Source organism: Orbicella franksi, chromosome 3 (genome assembly GCF_964199315.1).
Source record: "Orbicella franksi chromosome 3, jaOrbFran1.1, whole genome shotgun sequence".
NCBI classification, from domain to species: Eukaryota; Metazoa; Cnidaria; class Anthozoa; order Scleractinia; family Merulinidae; genus Orbicella; species Orbicella franksi.
The window spans coordinates 2,225,319-2,245,312 of NC_138147.1; the positions used below are offsets into that span (position 1 = coordinate 2,225,319).

The 19,994-nt window shown below is 40.1% G+C and overlaps 1 protein-coding gene across 4 annotated transcripts; it reads right to left on the minus strand.

Annotated features, from left to right (window-relative positions):
- Positions 1 to 1,922: 1,922 nt before the first annotated feature.
- Positions 1,923 to 19,953, minus strand: LOC145480618 (uncharacterized). Of its 4 annotated transcripts, none has more exons than XM_081458890.1 (3): positions 18,553 to 19,953; positions 10,337 to 10,544; positions 1,923 to 3,765 (listed from the first exon to the last, which is right to left on the minus strand). In XM_081458890.1, exons 1-3 carry the CDS (start codon positions 18,575 to 18,577, stop codon positions 2,721 to 2,723), a joined length of 1,278 nt encoding a protein of 425 aa, XP_081315016.1. In that variant the 5' UTR covers positions 18,578 to 19,953; the 3' UTR covers positions 1,923 to 2,720. The 4 variants fall into 4 exon arrangements, with proteins under 4 accessions (XP_081315016.1, XP_081315017.1, XP_081315015.1 ...); XM_081458891.1 differs by lacking the exon at positions 18,553 to 19,953 and adding an exon at positions 12,065 to 12,667; XM_081458889.1 differs by lacking the exon at positions 18,553 to 19,953 and having other exon boundaries at positions 10,337 to 12,055.
- Positions 19,954 to 19,994: the final 41 nt, after the last annotated feature.

A 19,994-nucleotide genomic window follows, 5' to 3' on the forward strand; every position in this document is an offset into this window, starting at 1 on the left:
GCTCTAACTTCTAAAAAGGCTCAAAATCATGAGATAAGTATATATTTTTCGACAAACTCGATCGTAGCCTTGTGTCACGCAAGCTCCATAACTCTGAAATTCAAAATGCTCTGGTTTCCAAACGAAACACGCTAATTGTAAACAGATATAAATATACCGCCCCTTATGCCTGATGAAGATAAAAACACGTCACGTGAAGACGATCTATTGAATTAGAAGTCTTAGAAGAACACATACTTGTAAACATTCTCGAAATCCCGGTGGCGGTAGTATCAAACATCTATCAAACAGCTAATTGTCAAAACGAAGCGCAAGCCTTGGCCTTGCGTGGTCATGAAGCTGAACTTCATAACTATAGCTTGGAATTTTGGCTTCTTAGAATACTCAAGTAGTCATTTCCGAGGAATTAAAGCCAAAATACGACCAAGGAAAAATTATAAAATAAATTTGTTCAAATTTCCAGTGCTACACACTAGGTGTTTTACAGAGTGATGAAGCGTTGTAGGCTTGTGGGTCTACTCAGGTGACAGCGTCTTCTGTAATAGTTGCTTCATGGTTAGATTTTAGTTTAAAACTTTGGACGAGTGGCGTTAATTGCTGATAAAATGTGATTTAACTATAACACCGAAATATCAATGTGTAACAAAGGAGGACATGTAGCGTATGTTGCACTGATCATAATTTTACTGAGAATTGCAAAGAAATGTAAGCCAAGTCGTGTTTTGATGATTGAGTGGTGATATTCACAACATCGTAGTTAGCAACAAAGTTTAGTCGAAAGTATTAAAAAAAAAAAAAATCAAGTTGTAAGCCATTATAATTATAAGATGGCTTGAATAAAAACATCGGTATTCACGTACGCCAATTCTCTATCCACACCATCCCACCATCCATGCCATTCCCCATTTGTTGATCGGGATCATTTGCGGTCCAAAATGGGGATCATTTCCGGTCCGGGATCATTTGCGGTCCAATTTGCGGATCATTTGCGGTCCGGGATCATTTGCGGTCCTCGGATCATTTGCGGACCCGTACAGAGTCCGTGTTCTGGGTGCTGGCCAAAAGTAATGCAGGCTCTATGATCGAGTGCTTTGAGCGGCAATAACAATTACCATCACGCTTTGCCATTTTGCACAAACAGGCCACTTGGTTGACCTCATCCGGATCGAGTCGTTCCCAGTCATCTCGCTCGAACACGAGCTTCTTTAAGTCTCTGTGTCGCTAAGGCCGTGGGACTAACTTGACTGATGCTTCCCAGCCTTTTCTGTTCGCCACTTTAGAAACAAGGGAAAAAAGCTGGCTAGAGTGAATCCCATCTTGCAGTTGTTTGTGGTACTGTTTATACTGAAGACAAAACAAAAGATGGCAATCCATATTACCTCCAGTAGAGGTCCCACAAACAAGTGCAAGATAGTATTCGTCCCAGATTTCTTCTCTTTTCTAAAGTGGCGAATTACGAAAGGCTATAGAGAGTTTTCACCCACGTGGCCAGCACACATGCACATTTAGTGAAACAAAAGGAAGTGTTTACATAAGACTGAAAAAAGTTCAGCTCCCACAAGACTGGTTTGATACACTAACATGGCCGCCGTTTCATTGTCTTAGAACACCAAAATGCAATATCACTGCCGTGACGTTATAAGAAAACGCTCTATATACTGTGATTTGCCTACCGCATATGCTTCGTGACTGGAATTCGCGGGCGCGACGGATCCGTTAGTGCGTTAGAAAAAACGTTGGTATACACGGTAATTTAAGTGCAAAACAAACTCATACCTCCCTTCATTTTGGAATAGGGGGAAAAAACGAGCAACTGGAAAGTGTCCTAACTCACTCACTACTTACTTACTGCTTTCTATCGTCACTCTTATACGACTTATCGTAACTGTCTCTATGACGATCAACGGAATATGCGAATGAAATATAATAAATAAGAACAACCGCAAGTAAGGAAGAGCTAAGGTTTATTAAGAAGAGACTATCACTGTTCTGTACGGACTAATGTCACAGTAGAGGTATATTAGCGTTCACAGAGGGACTGTTGTCCTCGGTGCTAACTAGCAACAATATTATAAGGTGTTTATTTTGGTTCAGAGAGCAACGTCCTAGATGTTATGTACACATAACAATTCTAATAAGCGAAGGAATTTTTAACCTGACTACAAATTTTTCGTTCGAAGGACATGGATCAGAGATAAAAGCTTTTTGTCTGTCAATCTCAGCAAAATGCCATAAAGTAAAGTTACACTAAGGAACGTTTGCGGTAAGTTGTTTCCACAACGTTATAAGCAAATGCTTTCAGAGTATCTAAGAGCCCTTTGAAGTCCCTACTAAAGTTTCTTTTATAAATATCTCGATTCGGGATCCAAAGAGAGGTTTGGTTTCTGGACTGCAAAGCAAAACCCCAGGACCCCAGGGGTTTACAGAGTCCCATTATCCCCGTCCCCCACCAGGTAAGTAGGGGTATCTTGCCAATTCAAATAAGTCATTGTCAGCGAACGAACTCCTCTCCTGTACAATGCATTCGTGCGCAATTCTTCTTTCAACACTTGATGACGCGCTACATGTCATCCTGTCTCGCAAAGGTGAATCTCGGAGGGAAGGACTGTTCTGTACCATCTTTCGACTCTTTAGTAGTAGTGGCCATCGATTGTTCATGGTCCGGTTACATAACTTCTTCTTTAACTTCTGACGTCGTATTTAATTTGCAATTCCTAGTCTCAAGCCTCGATTCGCTCCAGTCCCAATTTGAAAAGAAACTCCTCCTTGGCGTCCTCGCCTTTTCCTCTCTTTCCATCTCTCCTTGATTCAAGTCTTCTTAGCGCGCTGCGATAGCGCGTCTCCATTCGAAAATCTACAGCCCCGTTAGTGGGACTTGATCGATATGAAGTCAATGAAGCGTTAGGCGGCTTGGATTTTGGCGAAGAAGGCGATAGCTTCTCCCTTTCCATTCCTCGCTCAAGTCCTGCCTCCTTCCCTGGAATCGAAGTGCTCCGTCTTTCGATGGGACTTGGTTTTTGGTCTCGTTTGACGATTTCGTCTTTCGTCTCCTTTTCGTTTTTAACCTGAACGACTGTTTTGCCGTGCATAAACCCATTTACACGTGCTAAGTCCATATTTCGTCGCCTTTCCTCCTCTAGAACCCCGTGATGAAACATTCGGTCGCGTTCAACTGACGAACAGCGCACCGGAAACACCGAAGAAATATCCCGATGATGCCCGAACGGCCATAGCGCGTAACGATCTCGAGGTGACGGGATGTGTATTCCGTTTGTTCCGTAAACGTGCCTTACGGCTTCTGGCGCGTTAACCCGTCGGTGGTAAATGCCCGGGGGTCCTTTCGGAGAAGGAAAGGAGTTTGGATAGTCCGGCGGGAAGTTCATCCTTGGGGCAATGCCAAAGTGATCAACAGGAAATCCCCTTTCGGGGTACGGCACGTCTTCGTCTACACGTGCTTTTTTTGGAGGGACATGGAATGCGGAGCCTCCTGGAGAAACTCTCCGGGGGTCTCTTAAAAACGTACGACCTTGGAAGGAGCCTGGGTTTTTCAAGTCTTTGTTTTCGTCGCCTTGGCGACCATTTTGGTGGTTTTCGTTTCTCCTCTTCTGATCCTGTCGTAGCCCCCTGTGATGACCAGGTGAGGGCTTGTCACGGAAAAGGAGATCATTGATGGCGTCTTGTGTAAACGACTGTTGATCATCCAGCGTCAGATGAAGCTGTATTCCCAACACGTTACGAAGGGCGCCTTCGTACACATCAGATAAACTGTAAAATAAAACGAAGATGATTTTATTTTGATGGGTACGTAAAAATGAGATTATTTTTTCGTTTGGCTTTTATATGTTTCTACTTCCCCCCCCCCCCACCCCTGAGATCCCAGTGATCCATCTAGGGAGCCCCTATAGCCCCGCCTTCCCCTCTACATTCCATTCCTGCATTTAGTGAGATTACCCGACTCGCCCACGACTCGCTTGCATGAAAACATTGTAACACGCAAGGGATGATTGGAAGGAGGGAAGCGATTTTTTGAACGTTTTCCTCTTACGAATGAAGGAAAGTAGTGTCAGACAAAATGTGCCTTTTGCTTTGTTTTTCGTTACTGCAAATGAAATAATCACATCAAGGGTGACTTTTTGTTAGGCTGCTTTCGATCACATAATTTTTCACGAAACATCCAACAGTTTATGGGCAAAATGCGAAAATTTATCTTTAAATTATACAATTTTAGATAATTGTTAGGATGCTTATTTGGGAAATAGAAACAACCGCGCTCTGCGAGACTTGATATAATAGGTACTGTCCACGGAAAATGACTTTTAGGACGTTTGACATATTAATTCACCATATGACCTCAGTTTTCTTATGGACATACAAAGGTAGTAAATTAATGATCTTTCAGCGTTAAGACTTATGAGAAATCATTTACCAATCAAAAGAGATCACAGAAAGACGTCAAAGCAATAAAATTAAGAACCTGGCGAAAGAGGACTATCGCTTGAAATAACATATAAAAATACTGAAGAAATTAAAACAATATCCTTAAAGTGCCGGCGGTTTTCACGAGACAATTTCTGAATAACATCGAGCTATGGTAAAAAAAAAAAAATTCACAATTAAATTAAAACCGTCCTTTGAAGCGATTTGATTCCGATAAACGGATGTTTTATTTCACAGGCTGTTGTTAAGAGCCGGTTCGTTTAGTACTTTGTGTCGGAATAGCATTTATAGAATACTGTTTATGTTTCGGTAAAATTCAAAACTTGATTACGTTAAAAGTCGTCTAAGTTTGGTAGCTTTGGACCCATATAACCGTTTCTTTCTTTCTTTGTTTCTTTCTTAGCTTTTCAAATATACATTTATACAAATTAAAATTATAACTTTGGTTTTAGAGATCATTGCACAGATAAAATGCGTGCATTTGAAAGTGTAACTAGAATAGTCTCGTACAATACGAAAAGGTCTTTTAATCAGGAGTGAAAATCTTAATTTTATTTTACCCTTAGGCAGAAAAAAGTTGTTTTTGATTTGCATTTCAAGTCACATTTCCTTTTCGGTTTCTCAAAGGATGAATTGAAAACTTGGAAAGACTTAACTGTGATTAACGAAAAAAATAGAGAAAAGAGAACTATTGTGCGTGAATATACAGAAAAATTCTGGCTTATATCACCAGTAAATAACAAAGTGTAATTTTGTTTGAGGTTTTAAAAGATTTGCTTTAGGCTCGGAAAAGCAGTTTAAAGTCATCTAAACATAATCAAAGTCTCCAAATGTTATCACAAACTGCGCTTAAATTAATACTGCAAATAGTACTCCTTCCTTAAGATTTTTGAGACATTTTCTTGCCCGAGACCCGAAATAATTATTATATTTTATACGTCGCAAAATCCGGTTAAGTTGTTATTCTTTATTTTCTGCGTTTCACAGGCGACCTCGCGCCCGTTACTTCTTGTCGCCTATAGAAAACGTTCTCACTTGTGAGTCACGCTGATTGTCATTAGCGTGCTTAGAATTTCCTGCCTTTCTTCAAGGCGTCGAAAATGAATACCTGGTACCTGTTTATATGTAGATTTCGGGCCGCGCAAGTATATTTTGTATTCTCGTTGCATATGCATTAGATACGCCAGCTGTATTTGAATAGTTGCTCGTTACAACTTGTTTAGCGTGTAAAACAAAACAAAAAAAGGTTCCTGCTAGTTTTAAAGAGATTTTCGCGGTCCCATCTGCGCTCTGGAGAGTCTTAACAAAGGAGTGCGTGCAATTGCGAGGAAGAATCATTCGCGAATATTTCTGATAATATTACAAAAAAAAGAAGATTTTTCTCCGTGAATGGCAGATGTGCATTATACCCATCTTCCGCGGAAATGTCCGGAGAAGCCATAATGTAACTGAATAAGTAATTGCATAATAATAAAAATCCGTATGGACCTTAGAACAAATCTAAACTAAGCTTGAACGCATTTGTTAAGAAGCGTTACGGCCTTCTACCTAAAAGGGCTGTGAGCGGCGAATAGCGAAGTAGATTTGTACACAGCGTCACTAAAACCTGTCGCGCGTAGTCGCTTCAGTGCTAACTGCTAACTCAACTGGTCTAGAATATATCAATAAAATTTTGAGCTAAAGTGACCTTAACGTTTCGCTTGAGCACGGTTTCTGCCGTTTGTCGCTCTTTCCGCCAGGTTTGTGTTGAGGCATTTTGTCTCCAAAGTGGCAAACCAACGGCGACCACTCGCTTCGACGTGTGTACTTAGTGAGCCCCTGTGATCATGAACTCGCTAAATTGTCTTCCTTAAAAGACCGCTCGGTTCAACTCAAGATAGAATTATTTGTGCAATCCGCTGAGGCAGATGGTTTTAACTGTCTGCTCGGGGGCTCAATGAATATTCATTGGCGAGGAAATCAGCTGCCTCAATCCTTATTAGGACGAATCTTCCCGGTTGAAGATCATTTTACAGAATCTCTTTCCGCTTCCAGTAATTCTAAAAACCAGTGACACTTTACCAATGGCCCGAAATAAGTTGCCGACGATTCATAGACAGAAAATTAAAATATGTATTCAAACGTAGCGTTCAACTTGGTTTGTGCCTTCAATCTTCAATAATTTATGAGAAACATGTGAGTTTTATTTAGTCAGCTAAATAAAGTCAATCGATGTAAAGTGAGCACTGTTAACTAACATAAGAAGACGTGCGTTTATTTTCTGACACTTTCTGTCATATTATAAGCCGTTAGATTATCAGGAGAAGAAAGATTGCTGCAAATTTTTAGTCTTTACCTCCAGCACCAGATTTTCCAAAATTTTCACAAACGCAATCCGAACAGACGTTTCCTCTCTCGTAATAAAACGAAGATAGCCGAATCTTTCCGAAAATGTCCGAAATGTTCCCGAATTGACATCGGTTCTCGTCGGATCCCTTGGCTGTTTGACACATGAGGCTCGAGGTCCACCTTGTTCCCAGGGTCTTTTCCCTGGCTTGGGGGTGGGGAAAAAAGACCCTGGGAACGAGGTTGGCTCGAGGTAAGCTGGGTGTCATTTACTGGGTACATATGAGACTGTATAACTTGCATACACTTTAGGACCAGTAATAGTCAATTTATTACACGTTTCCAGGTGTACAGAACACAAAAGCCTGGAATTTATTTCTGTTGGATTAAGCCTCAGTTGAAATTCTTCTCAAGACAACTTACCAGCCATCTTACTGACCCTGGCTTCCTTCTAATTTTTTTTTTTTTTTTTCATTTCCACCACGTTGTTCCCCAAGGTACAAATAACATTTTACCATCCATAATCTCAGATTTGTTGGGTTTGTCCCATTATTTGGAGGTTTTGTCCCTTTCCAACTCTAGCTGGTATCAAACCAGTCCCCTGCAGTGCCTCTATGAACCATGTGTCTTGTCTGAGAAATAACTGGCGAATGGATTTGGTATAGAAATTAACAATTATTCCACGAGCGCGCGTTGGATATATAAACAATAACCTCGATTTCGTACGAAAATATGTTAGGACATTTGACCGCGGACATTATATCGTCCGAGCGTAGCTCAAGGAAAACTGTGAGCTTTGAGAAACACATAACGTCCAAGAACAGATATCCGAGCATATTTTCGCGCCAAATGGAGGGCATGTTTATTATACTTCACCTGACTTCAAATGTTTTTCTCAACCCGCACAGTTTAGAAAATTGAGGTATTTCACTCGGATACTCCCCAGTTTTAGCTAGGACATATTCAGTCACGTGACACGTTTACACCAATCGCGCGCGAGCAAAAATATAGATAGCCAATAAGGCGCGTAGCGCCGAGTTGACTTAAATCATCTCATATCCAACAAGCGCGAGTGGAACAACTGTTTTCAGGATTAACGCCCCCAAAATATAGAAAATTAAAATAAAAATGTCCGAAAGAATTACGCGTATGCCTATATTATTTGTAGTATACGCTTAAATCATTGCCCCTGAGGGAAACAATTTTGTTTTCTCAAGAATCTCGATGTTTCGCGATTCTCGGGACCAGTAATTAAGTGTTTTGTTATATAGCTGGAGTTTAATGTAAAGTAACAACGGCAAGAAGAAGTCAAAGTAACCTCTGGTTGTTGGGAGAGCGGGCGACATATAGGTTTAGCCATTGCCACGAGATCATAAATTAACCAATAGGAGCTCACATTAGACTAAACTAAACCCAAGTTTTATAACAAGTGATCCTACACCCTGATCGCTAAACTAATAAACACTCTTGAATTGCATTATCCAATGATCCAGTTTTTATTCACAAGACTATGAAGCTGAGCAAGGCATTGACAAGGACTGCTATGCTAGGACCACAGTGCATGTAGTGATACGTTTCTCACACTATTGCTGTCATGTACAATACTACAGAAATGCGTTCACGCACATTTCGTTTAATGCCGTTTTCCCTCTTTCTCCCAAGTTGGCAGAAGAGATTTCTGCTTTTTTTAATGCATGCAGTTGCCAGAAGAGAAACAAAAACAAGATCGATAAAACAATATTGAACTTGATATGTAGCCTGATATTTTGGCTTGAAAAAAACAAGTCTTCTACGAGGGCTAATTTCTGGCGCTATAATTGACTTAACCCTGTGACAAATGGTGGGTTCACATTTAAATCTAGGTATATCTAAAGCAATGAGTGGAGTTAACTGATAGACTGTATGTTTTAATTTTGTCTGAGTGAAGTCTTTATCTACCAGTTCCTTGAAATGAAAGCAGAGAATACACATGAACCTTTGGAGCTATATGTATCGTTCCGTCACGCTCCACTTGGCCAATCACGATCTCGCACACAAACTCGAGATTTCAAGACGAAGATTTTACTCCAACCAAATGTCACTATGTAGCAAATGGCTAAAGCTGGATGTTATTTTTTTTTTTTTTAGTCGATGCAAAACATTGAAGAAAACATTGGCCTTGAATGTGTTTGTTTTGCCTTTGTGATATTGTGAACTGACCTGTAGCTGGGTAAACATGAGGTCTTTGAGCTGAACCCAGAAGGAAACTATACTACATCACGCCGGAAAGATATTATTTATGTATAAAGTTAATTATTTGTAAGCCATGTAATTCAGCCTGAAATTTAATGAGCTCGTAAACACGAATTACGGCTTTTTAGCGGTCGTCTGCCATACGACCTAAAAATCTATATACATTCCTTGCATCTGAATTCCAATTCTGCATAAAACAAGTCCTTGAACAACTTTAGCGGGAGGAAAAGTAGCAAAAGATGAAAAAGAACTGAAATTGTTTTAGAGTGAACAACGTAAATGATACGCGACTTTGTCACAACTTGATAAATCCAGTGAAAATCTATCCAGATGGGATGTACGAATGTATCTGTTTATAACAGTAGTAAAACACGGTATTGCAAGTAATATATTCCATCTGCCTGCCTGCTGACCAAGCGGCTTATGGCATGCACAGTACTGAAAATACTAACTCTCTAGGTCGACCTCTCAAGGTCACCATAAAAACCTGCTATCATTTTCATACACATTTTTCAAAATATGATATCTATTCTTTTTTTTAACGTGATATTATCAGGTCCGTCGTTTTCATGACCTGTGTTATGAAATTATGATTAAAAGAAGCTGAAGGGAAGCAGATAGGCACTAGTGAATCAACACCACTTTTTATCAGAGCAGCTGATTGCTGAGTTGCTTGATTATCTCGCCGATCTAACGATTTTGAATGTCGCTTCATCTTGGCTCCGTTTTCATGTTACAAAGTCAGTCACCGAAACACTTTTTTTTGCGAGAGTAATTACCAGTTTACTCTGCCCTTAATCATTTATTCAAACGTTGCTTGTAATTAAAAATTAATTGCACGACTCTGTATATTACAGAGGGCTGAAACTGTGTATGAGATACACCTTCAACATAAAGATTGTTCTTTTCGAAAACAATTTTTACTGCCCAGTTCGGGCAATTTTCGCCAGCTAATTGTACGACCTCGACAAATATGTACTTTTCATTGAATTCGATGACAAACATAGCAAAACAAATAAATGCGATATTAATAATACATCGAAAATAAAGACATGGCAAAATTCAAATTGAAGATTTCAGCAAGAGATGGAATTAAATCTTGCCTCGTAAAATCCTCAAATACGAATCGCCCACTAGTTGATAACCATTGAAAAGGTAAATAACTTGTAGTATTTACTGTTCTACCCTGGAGGGTCATTGTATAGGTAAATCTCGGAGGGGGGACAAAAGCTGCTTTCAAAGCCGATTTCTAATTCAATTATTTCTCGAGTCATCAAGAGCACTCACAATATATATATTTTTTAATAATCCGCCTGGGTATTATGGGGCTTCGCTAGCTTACCTCGTAAACTCAGGTCGGTTAACTCCGTTATGCCGGTCAACCTGCGTGATTGTTTGTCTTCTATCGAGGTCCTTGGCTGTTCTGTAAACTGGTTGAATGAAAGGCTTGTGCCTGACATCTGCTCTACTCAAATTCTCTGGCTCCCTGCTTCTGAAATCCACGAACTGCGGCTCACCTCGGCTGTCCATTCGAGGGGCGAACATACTTCCTGGGAGAGAATTGGCACCGTGAACGACGCGCAAATCCATTTCAAACTATTAAATAGGCGCCTGTATTTCCCTCGCTGTAGTATTTTCCCCACCGGTGGATAACGCCGTCAGCAGCAAGCAGCTGCTAGTTGCTTGTGACTCTATCAGTTCTGATTTGGAGTGAATTTTGATGTGCCGTGTGTCTTACGTAATTAATGGCCTCCACAACCAAATGAATTGGCGTTCAAATTGATGCCCTGTTTGATCAAGTTACTCTTTGACTACTCTTACATAAGTCTTCTTGTCAAGTTGCCGTTTAAAAATATAAACCGCTGGATATAGTTCACAGTAGAATGCATGCATTACACGCCAGATGGGCGAATATTTTATTGTTCAAAATGGCATGCTTCCTCGTGTATAATTTATGTCGACTGAAACTTTTTTTTTTCCTTTGCACGGTCGAATTGCAGCCGAAAAATATAACTTAAAAAATTCGCCTATTTTCAGTCGAATCAAATCTGTTGGAAAACACCTTAAATTCACGGACCAGCCTGTGGGAAAAACTCTGCAAATGTTATGGAGTAACCATTAAAAGTCTCGACCAATAGGAAAGCAGGAAATCGCCACCGATCGGAAGCTAATTGAGAATTTAACGATTTTTTTGCTTTCTTTGGGTGTAAAACTCGTGCCACAAAGCATGGTTTAATGTCATCAAGAATAACGCATTTTGTTCGGTACACGATGCTTACTCCCTTTTATTTACAAACAATGTCAAGATATTGCTCGATTTAAGGTCTGGGTCGAACGATAACATTGTAAAAGAAATCTCAATTGTACTGTGATGTAAGCCATTGTTTTTCCAAACCACTAGCTTCGCAGGTGCATCGAACTTCAAACTCGATCCTCAGTTGACAACAAGTTATTCGATGCAGCGAATTTCGCCAGCTAATTAAAATCTTAGCAGATGTCCTTCTGGCAAAAACGCCACTACCTGAGATAATCGCGAACCACATCAATAATGAACGATCGTGAAACTCTAAGATATTGTTTTCCTTACGAAGGAAGCTTTTCTCCGGATATCTGAAAATTTAATGCTTGGTGAAACGACAGGTTGTGTCGAGATTCACCGAGAACACAACGAACGCAGTCAGACCGCTTGCAAGTAATTTTCGAACCTGCTTTCTGTTTAGTTACTCACGAGTACATGTGTGTCACACACGAAAACGGAAAATTTTTGAAACCTCGCCACGACTTGATCCCACTGGCGAGTAGTCTCGAACGGGAAAACAAGGAAATTTTATTCCTAAATAGCAGGAGCTGTTTCGCCATTCCGCCGAAAAAGCACAACTTTCCCGATATGCAAATTTTGACATAGATTTCAACTTCACGAAACATCATTGAAAGGAAGCAAGAAATGATGTTATCGCTGTTTTGAAATCGTTCTGTTTCGGTTTTTATGAACCCTTAAGCGCCGCCACTGATGCGAAACGTTACAAACAAGTGAAGGAGAAAATGAGGGAAAATGAACCGCGAAAAATACCTGAAATGTTTGCGAGCATCCCTTCCTGTGCCTATATTTCCTTATGGCCTCTCTTAAGTCCATATGTTATCTCTATTGACAACAGCTCCTTTCACAAAAGAATTATTAAGCAAACTCTAATTAAAATATGCCAGCTGCATCAAACAATAGACGACGTCTTCAGAGGCCGAATCAATTTTGTTCTCCTTTGTAAACTCCGCGGCGTTTAGCCTGTCATGTGAATTAATCTCGCAGCTGACTCCGCAAAATGCCGGACGAAATCGCCACTGCCATCGGATAAAATTGAGCAGCCTAAACGCGGAGCTAGAAAATATTTCATTATTCTCCAAGATAAATACTATGAGACATGGTCGGTGGCAAATCTGGTTTCCTAGAGACGTTATATTGTCTTCCTTTTCCGATGCAAAAATGTGGCATTAGTATAATTGTAACGTCTTTAAAATGTCATGAATTTCCTTGAAAACGATTTGACTTCTGTAAACATTCTATAGAATGGTCTTTTGTTCCTTTGTCAAGTCCGCTTTGGATCAAAATTTCTTCGCTTTGCCAGCGAAGGGAAAAAGCCTCTTCTGTTTGGTGACTGACTCGACCGAACGCAGGGCCCAAGGAAAGTCAGAGGTTTATTAGCGATGTCATGAATGACGGTTTTCGAGCAAAAAGACTTTTAATATGAGCATTACTTTCTCAAACTGAGCCACTAACTCTTTCAAACCTGAACTAAAATTTTGGCTTATCACCGATAGTCGAGTGATTTAGCGGAGCAATTAGGTTACATCGTTTTCACTGAATTCGCTGTCTTGACAATAACACTTATCATATCAAATTAGAGGACAATTTGTTTTGTGTGCAAAAGATCTGTAGCTCTGATTTCAAATCTTTTTAAACAAAGGACCACGCGATCCCTTTGTGCTGCACACAAGAATAGTCAAAACACGTCAATACATACAGCATGCGTCGTTTTTGGCGGAATGAGTTGTCCAAGTGTTATCTCCGACACTGTTAGGTAGCACGCTTTGTTGTTCAATTTCCCCAGTCTTTCTTTCCCCTTTTTCTCTTCTCTGCATGTGAACCTTCGGCCTTAAAAAGCTTTCTAATTATCCTCTGACTCACTTATGGACTGAGGTCATTAGTTTATACCCGTCTGTGCACGGTACGTGAGCAAGAAGCTTTTTGAACAATCACCTTAACTTCTTAAGACTCCAAACTCAGTTCAATATTTGAACAAATGTCCGGTTTAAAAACACATTGAGAGCAAAATGTCAGAAATAGACCGTTACCATGGCAAGAGATAGCTGTTTTCCAGGAACTTTCTGAGGTGATATATTAAAACTCTCTTTTATTATCTTTTGCAGAACAATGCCGTGCAACACTCGCTGAACAACGAGTTTAAAGATCTTGGATCGGTTTAAAACATAAAACCTTGACAGCACGTGTAGTTGTCACTGACATGTGAGCCAAAATCTTGAAAAGGAAAACTGTCATAGTAGGTTTTTTAGCCCGGGAACTGAGCACTTTTCCAATTAAAGCTTAGGGCAATAAACATTTATGCTTTAGTGACTTACGTTCGATTCTTCCTTACAGTCTTAATATTATTTGCTTGCTTAGTTGCTTCGCGAATTTACTCAGTGCCAGAGTTCTAACCTGTGTTTGTTAATTATAAGCAAGTGTGAACTATAGGCTGGAGTTGGAAAACGTTAAGTTAAGTTAAGTTAAGTTGACCACTAACACACAGCTGAAGGGAGCTGTTTCATTCGACCTTGCCGAGCTTCGGTTGCAAGCCCCACCGCACACACCTAGATGAACAAGCAAGCCGATACAAAAAGTCCCAAATGTTAGTATACCATCAAATTTTGGCGTAAGGCAGTCATTTCGTGTTGTAAATCACGATGCATAATCATTCACTCTCCTTACCACATGTATGTACCAGTGGCAGATCCAGACCTTGAGCTAAGAAGGGGTGGGGGCGGGAGTTCTTTTGCTTCCCCTGCCGGCTTTTCTTCCCTCGTCTTTCTGTTTTTTTTTTTTTTAATTATTATTATTTTACCCAAACTAAGGGGGGGGGGGGGTAGCGGGTCCCTTCCCTAGATTCGCCACTGTGTACTTTGAAGTTCGAGCACTTGTTGTTTGACTCGTAACAGAACAGTTTACGTACACCGCTGGCTGGAGCGAGTCTGAACGGAGACTCAGATGCCGATCCTTATTCTGATTGGACAACACTATGGATCGGATTTTCAATGGAATACGATCAGTAGATTTTCCAGTTTACATGTAATTTTACTTAAGAGATTTAACTACACCTGTGCACTCGAGAAACGAGAATAAACCTCTTGTGGGTATATGTAGTGTCGTTGCGCATTTTTACTCGTCGTCTCAGAGACGTTGTCGCCAAGAAACTGCAGACCTCGAGAAACATACGTCGTAAAAGAGATGCTTAAGGGCCCATTAACCGATTCATGCGCGCGCTCGCGCGCGTTGCTAAGAAGGTGAAATTTCACTTCCGGTCACTTACGTCAGCCTGAGCACAGAAAATAAAAACAACTCAAAAACTTGCAAATTCGCATACATCTTAGATGTTTTTCTCTGTGTATCGCAAAATGCAAAGTAAAAAAAGTTCAAGCAAAGACAAAATAAGAGAAAGACAGAAAAACAAGAGCAATAGAAAGAGAAAAATTAACGCCTTGTGGCTTTGTTTGATCTTACCGAAGTGCGCTGGTAGTATAAATTGCGCACGCGCTGATAGGGTAACTTCCAATAGATATCGGGCGCACTTCCGGTTTCTTTAAAAGCTAAAGGAAACGCGGTTTTTCATTAAATCCAGCCTTTTTCGACGAATTTCGATTAAAGCCAACGTTGGTAACATAACTATGCATTCCTTTCTCGAAATCATGCTTTTTTCAGAAAATTACGAATTTCTCAATATTTTGAAATGCTCTCAAAATCTGACCTTTTAGAAATGAAACAAAATCGATGCATATCGTAATGAGGATTTAAATTAAAATATTAAATAATGAAAAAACTCCCGAGAAAGTAATTTGCCTGGGAGCCTTTGCATTTTTTCTGTATTAGTCACATGACCATGGGCGTGGTCTGATGACGTCATCACTGGTGTTACTGACCATGAAAAAGTTGAAACACATGAAATAACTCTGAACTAACTAAAAATGATGAGGTTATATGAGACTAAATTTTCCTTAGCAACGGCTCGAAAAGATCGGTTAATGGGCCCTCAACACTAAAATGTTTAAGAAGACACTAATTTCTTCATGGAATTCTAAGATCCAATTTTAATGGGGAAAATTCATGGACAATTTGATGTGTCGAGAGAACAGTAACGAGAAATGAAAAGAAAAACATTTGCATTCAGTTTTGAAAATCGATCACGGAATTTGAGGACTTGGCGCGCTGTTTTCAGGGAGCTTCGAGAGAATGTCAACTGATCGACCCCGTTTCGTCCGACAATACACTACGTATTTTTTCAGTCTTAAAAGAAATAGGAGATATTCTGGGTTTGAAACAAATAATTAATTTCATCGTGGTGGTTTTTGCTATACACCCGGTGATATCAACGAGGGAAGTTAAAAATGATCTGCCGCTTAAAAAGAATAAACATTGCTTGTCACAGCGTAACTTCCCGTTGAATTTAACATTTTGTTTCCTTTACAAGATGTTTCAGAAATAGTTATCTTCATAGTTACCGAAATTTGTAGAAAATAAGACTTTTTCGACATAATTAGATCCTTGTTTATTCGATTTGCATAAATGATCGCGTGTCTTTGCCCCATTAAACGAAAGGTAGACCATTTATACCCTGCCGTTTCGCGCTATTTTACTTTCATTATTGATCGTAAAACTGTTTTATTTGATACAAAACTCCAGAAAACAAAGAGACCGTGGTCTTTGAGGTTTGTAATTAACTACGTAGTGTTTAAAATTTCTACCAATGGCAATCGACTTGAAGAAGCCTGTGTCGGGTTGCTTGGAAATTTTCGTCCAATACTCACAACATCTGCCCTCTTAGCAACTCGCCATCAACATCAAGTGTATTTTTTTCTTCCTTTCATAAATGTAAAGACAATTCTCTGAATCTGAAGCCGACATGACTCAAAGAAATTCCTTTTTACCCTCTATAAAGGGAGGCCGACTTTCATCTTCATCAAAAGCGGCCGTTATTTCTTCGTAAAAACAACGCTACGCAACGGGATTGATGTGGAAAAATCCGTCTTTGAAATATGCATGGGAAAATCAGAGGAATGGAAGGAAACAGCAGTTGGCTCAACTGCCAAACAGATCGCAATTATTCCGTAGTTACGATTACTCCACACCTAAAACGAGTGAAATCACAACAACATTTCACATAAATGATTTCGTTCAAAATTATGTTCATAAGAGAGAGTTGGAATTGCCTCCAGTTAAGCGACAGCAAAGTTCTTTGGTTAAAGAAAAGGTGGGGACACAGGAATGTTGCTATGCTAATAAGAAAATGCTCAAAGAAGTTAGCAGCTTGCCGCTCGAATTTACCGAGGACGTAATTCATTTCAGAGCTGACCCGAGTTTATCTTCGTATTTCTCAGCGGACATGAAAGATCTGTACAATTTCAAAGACCTTTCCATTTCAACGAAGCAGCCGAGGAACAAAGACAAGTTGAAAGGAAATTCCAAACGGATCGTACCTCAAAGACACAAGCTTTGCATGCCAGATGACAAAAGCAAGGAGATGAAAATTCCACAGAAGTCAAAGTATACCTGGAGGAAAGAAACTGAAGAAAATGCTTTGACATATCAAGTCGGAAAATCAACGCATCTTTGGGAAAAGTATGTATTGGGACTGATCAGTAAGCAAACAGCTCAATGGATAGCAAATCAGTGCTCTACTGGGGAACAGCGAGGCAGGCTGATCGGCTATTTGGACGAAAAATACGAAATCAAAGATTTGGAGAAAGATGGAACAGCGACAGTCAATAAGATCTTGTCCGTGCATGATGACATCATATCGCTACCCAAGAAAGAAAAATGCGTCTCACAAGCCGAACCTGAAATTCTGAATAACGGTGCACAAAACAAGGAGGATTGAAAATTTCGGAGCTAGGGATTCGCCAGTATTTGGTGTACACAAGAACATGGCTTTGAATGAAGCTGAAAACTGGCCCGAAAACTCTATCTACAAACAGATTGCACCTAAAAAAAACTGAATGGGATTCGCAGATTTCAGAGTCCATCCGGAAGACTGAAAGAAGCAAAAAGATGTTTCCCTTTATTGGAAAACTACATAGTATCAGTAAACATAATTTTGAATAAATGTTAGTCACTGTGACGGTGAATCAATGTTAGTGACCTGTGACGAGGGAAATTAAAACATTTTGTTCACAGCCGGAGGGGAATAAAAGGTGTCAGTCATGCATCAAGGTGCCTGGTCTACAATATAAGCGTTGTACTGGAACTGAGCTTATATTATAGCTGGTATACTCCATGTGAAGTGAATTAGTTAACATTTTGTAACGTGGAATGTGATGACTCTTTCCTCTTCGTGTAGATAATGTCCGTGAGAAGTGTTTAACGAGATTAGAATGGTTCAAAATGGGCAGGCGTAAACTGTGATTTTAGTGGCCGCTAAAGAAGTAGAAACAATTAGTTGACTGTAGGAAGTTAAGTGAAACTTATCAGAATTTGGAAATTCTTTGAACTGCCAGGCAACGTGAAGCACAAATCTGTATCGTGGACACACAGAGATTTCACTCGAGTTCTAGTTCGCGCCCTACATAGACAGTGGAGTAGAGGGACTTCAATCCAGACTTATCAGAGAACAGTGAAACTCACTCACCACGAACAAGCTGCTCATATCATTTGCATACAGAAGTACGTCGATACTCTTCGCTGTTTCGTCCGCCGTAGATGCACCACAACTGAATTCGTTTAACACTACCTGACATTGTTGCATGGTCCCTTGAATCTCTCCACAAAACAAAAACAAAGTCGTATTTTCCAGATTATTCTGTAGCTTACCACGATATGTAAACAATCAAGTGTAATTCAAATCTGAATTGTTTTTTAGCCTGACCGGCCGGTCGCATCGATATCGTTATATTATTCTAATTTATAAAATGAGCTCCTTTTCGCCCGAGGCACTTCGCCTATTCAAAAATTATCCCAGTCCAAGATGAACTAAATAAATATCATGTATACAATTCACTATCAAAGGAAATCATTTACTGTTAGTTTTGTTTACACCGAGTTGTTAAAGCACAAACAATGTATAAATTTAAAAAGAAACATTGATTTTGAAGAGCGAGGCACAGACTAAAAAGGTTCAGACTTCTGGGGTGATCATGATAGAATCGAGAAAGAGTTTGCTCGAAGAGCTGAGTTCTCTGCAGGTGAACTATCACATGGTTTCACTTTAACCAACCGGGTGGTAAGGAATGTCTGACAAAACTCGGTCGAAAACTACGATGTGTGTTTCCTTTAAGGATAAGTATCAGTAATCAACCTACCTCTTGATGAAAACCTGTGGAACATTTCTTCTGCCTTCAATGTGGCTTTCCTTCTGTCCAGTTGCAAGGTATTATTCAGTGTTGTTCAGCCACTTCTTGATTTTTTCCTAGAAAATTCAGCTGGACAAATTTGGCAACTTGCCGAAGTCCTAAATTACAACTTCGTTACTTTGCATCCCGTAGTAACCATCACTGGAGTGAGAAATGGGTGATTTGCGAGTCGTAGAAAACCTCAGTGAGTATAAATTAAACCGCGAGACATCTCCAAAGTGAAGATTCATCTCAAACAAGTGAAATTGCCGTCCAATTACACATATTTCATGAGATAAATGAGCAGTCGAGTTGAAGCTTTGTGTTAACAACATTGCTCCAGGCTTTTTTGGTCACTGACGTCAAAGGAACAAAGCCCGCATGCTAGGAATGCAACCATCCTCAAAATTATGTTTGACATGGTTCAGCGACAGTTCTAGTACTTTGAGGTGGAACTGTGTTACATAATTAACCCGAGCACCAAAATCAGCCGCTTAAACGTGGTGGGCGAAAAACTAAGGAGGCTCTTAAATATGAGTCAACGGTTGAGCTATTCTTCCGACCAAAAATGCGTAGTGCCATACTAACGAGCTAGTCAAAATAGCGCCGAAACCCGAAACAAAGGATTCTACTGAAGAAGCTAATCAATTTTAATTCCTGATTTTCGGCACGAACTCCTGAACCTTGCCTAAAATGTTAAACGCGTGATCGCGCACGTGAATAAACTTTGCGCCAAAGGACATGGGGAAAAAATCTGCGTCTTTACTTGAAAATGTATTCGTCCGAACGGGGGCCGCCGAACCCACGGGTTTGGGGGGGCGGGGGGGAAGCATATGCTTATGCGATCTGTTATCAAAGCCTGACAAGCATCGGGAAAGCAACGGACAAAGAAAATTGGAAATTATAAGTTGCAATGAGCAGGGCGACTCAGAAAAAGACACCAGCCATTGTTTCACCAATTTTTTTGTGTGTTTTAAGTGCAATCTGATTGGTTGGCTAACCAACTGTCGCTAGGCCCTGGACTGGGTTCAAATTGGGTGTTAGCTGGGTATTAAGTTAGTTGATTGACTAGTTGACTAGCTGTTACCTAGCTTTGGAGTGGTTTCCAACTCTTAGTATGCTACCAAGAACACTATGATTGGCTAGCCGACAAGCGGTTGCAAGATTTGGAATGGTTTCTGACTGGGCTCCACGAGCGCTAATTAGCGAGCTCACCGGTTTTAGCTAAGCTTTGGAATAGCTTCCAATTGGGTACTCAACTTCACTAAGTTTTAGAATTGCTTTTAATTGGATGTTATCAGGGTGATATGGCCAACCGTGCTCGATTGACTAGCGTTTCAATGAGTTCCAAAACGACAAAAAGTTAACAAGTCGTTTATTCATTTCCTTCATTCTTTTTCTCTGTCAATTTG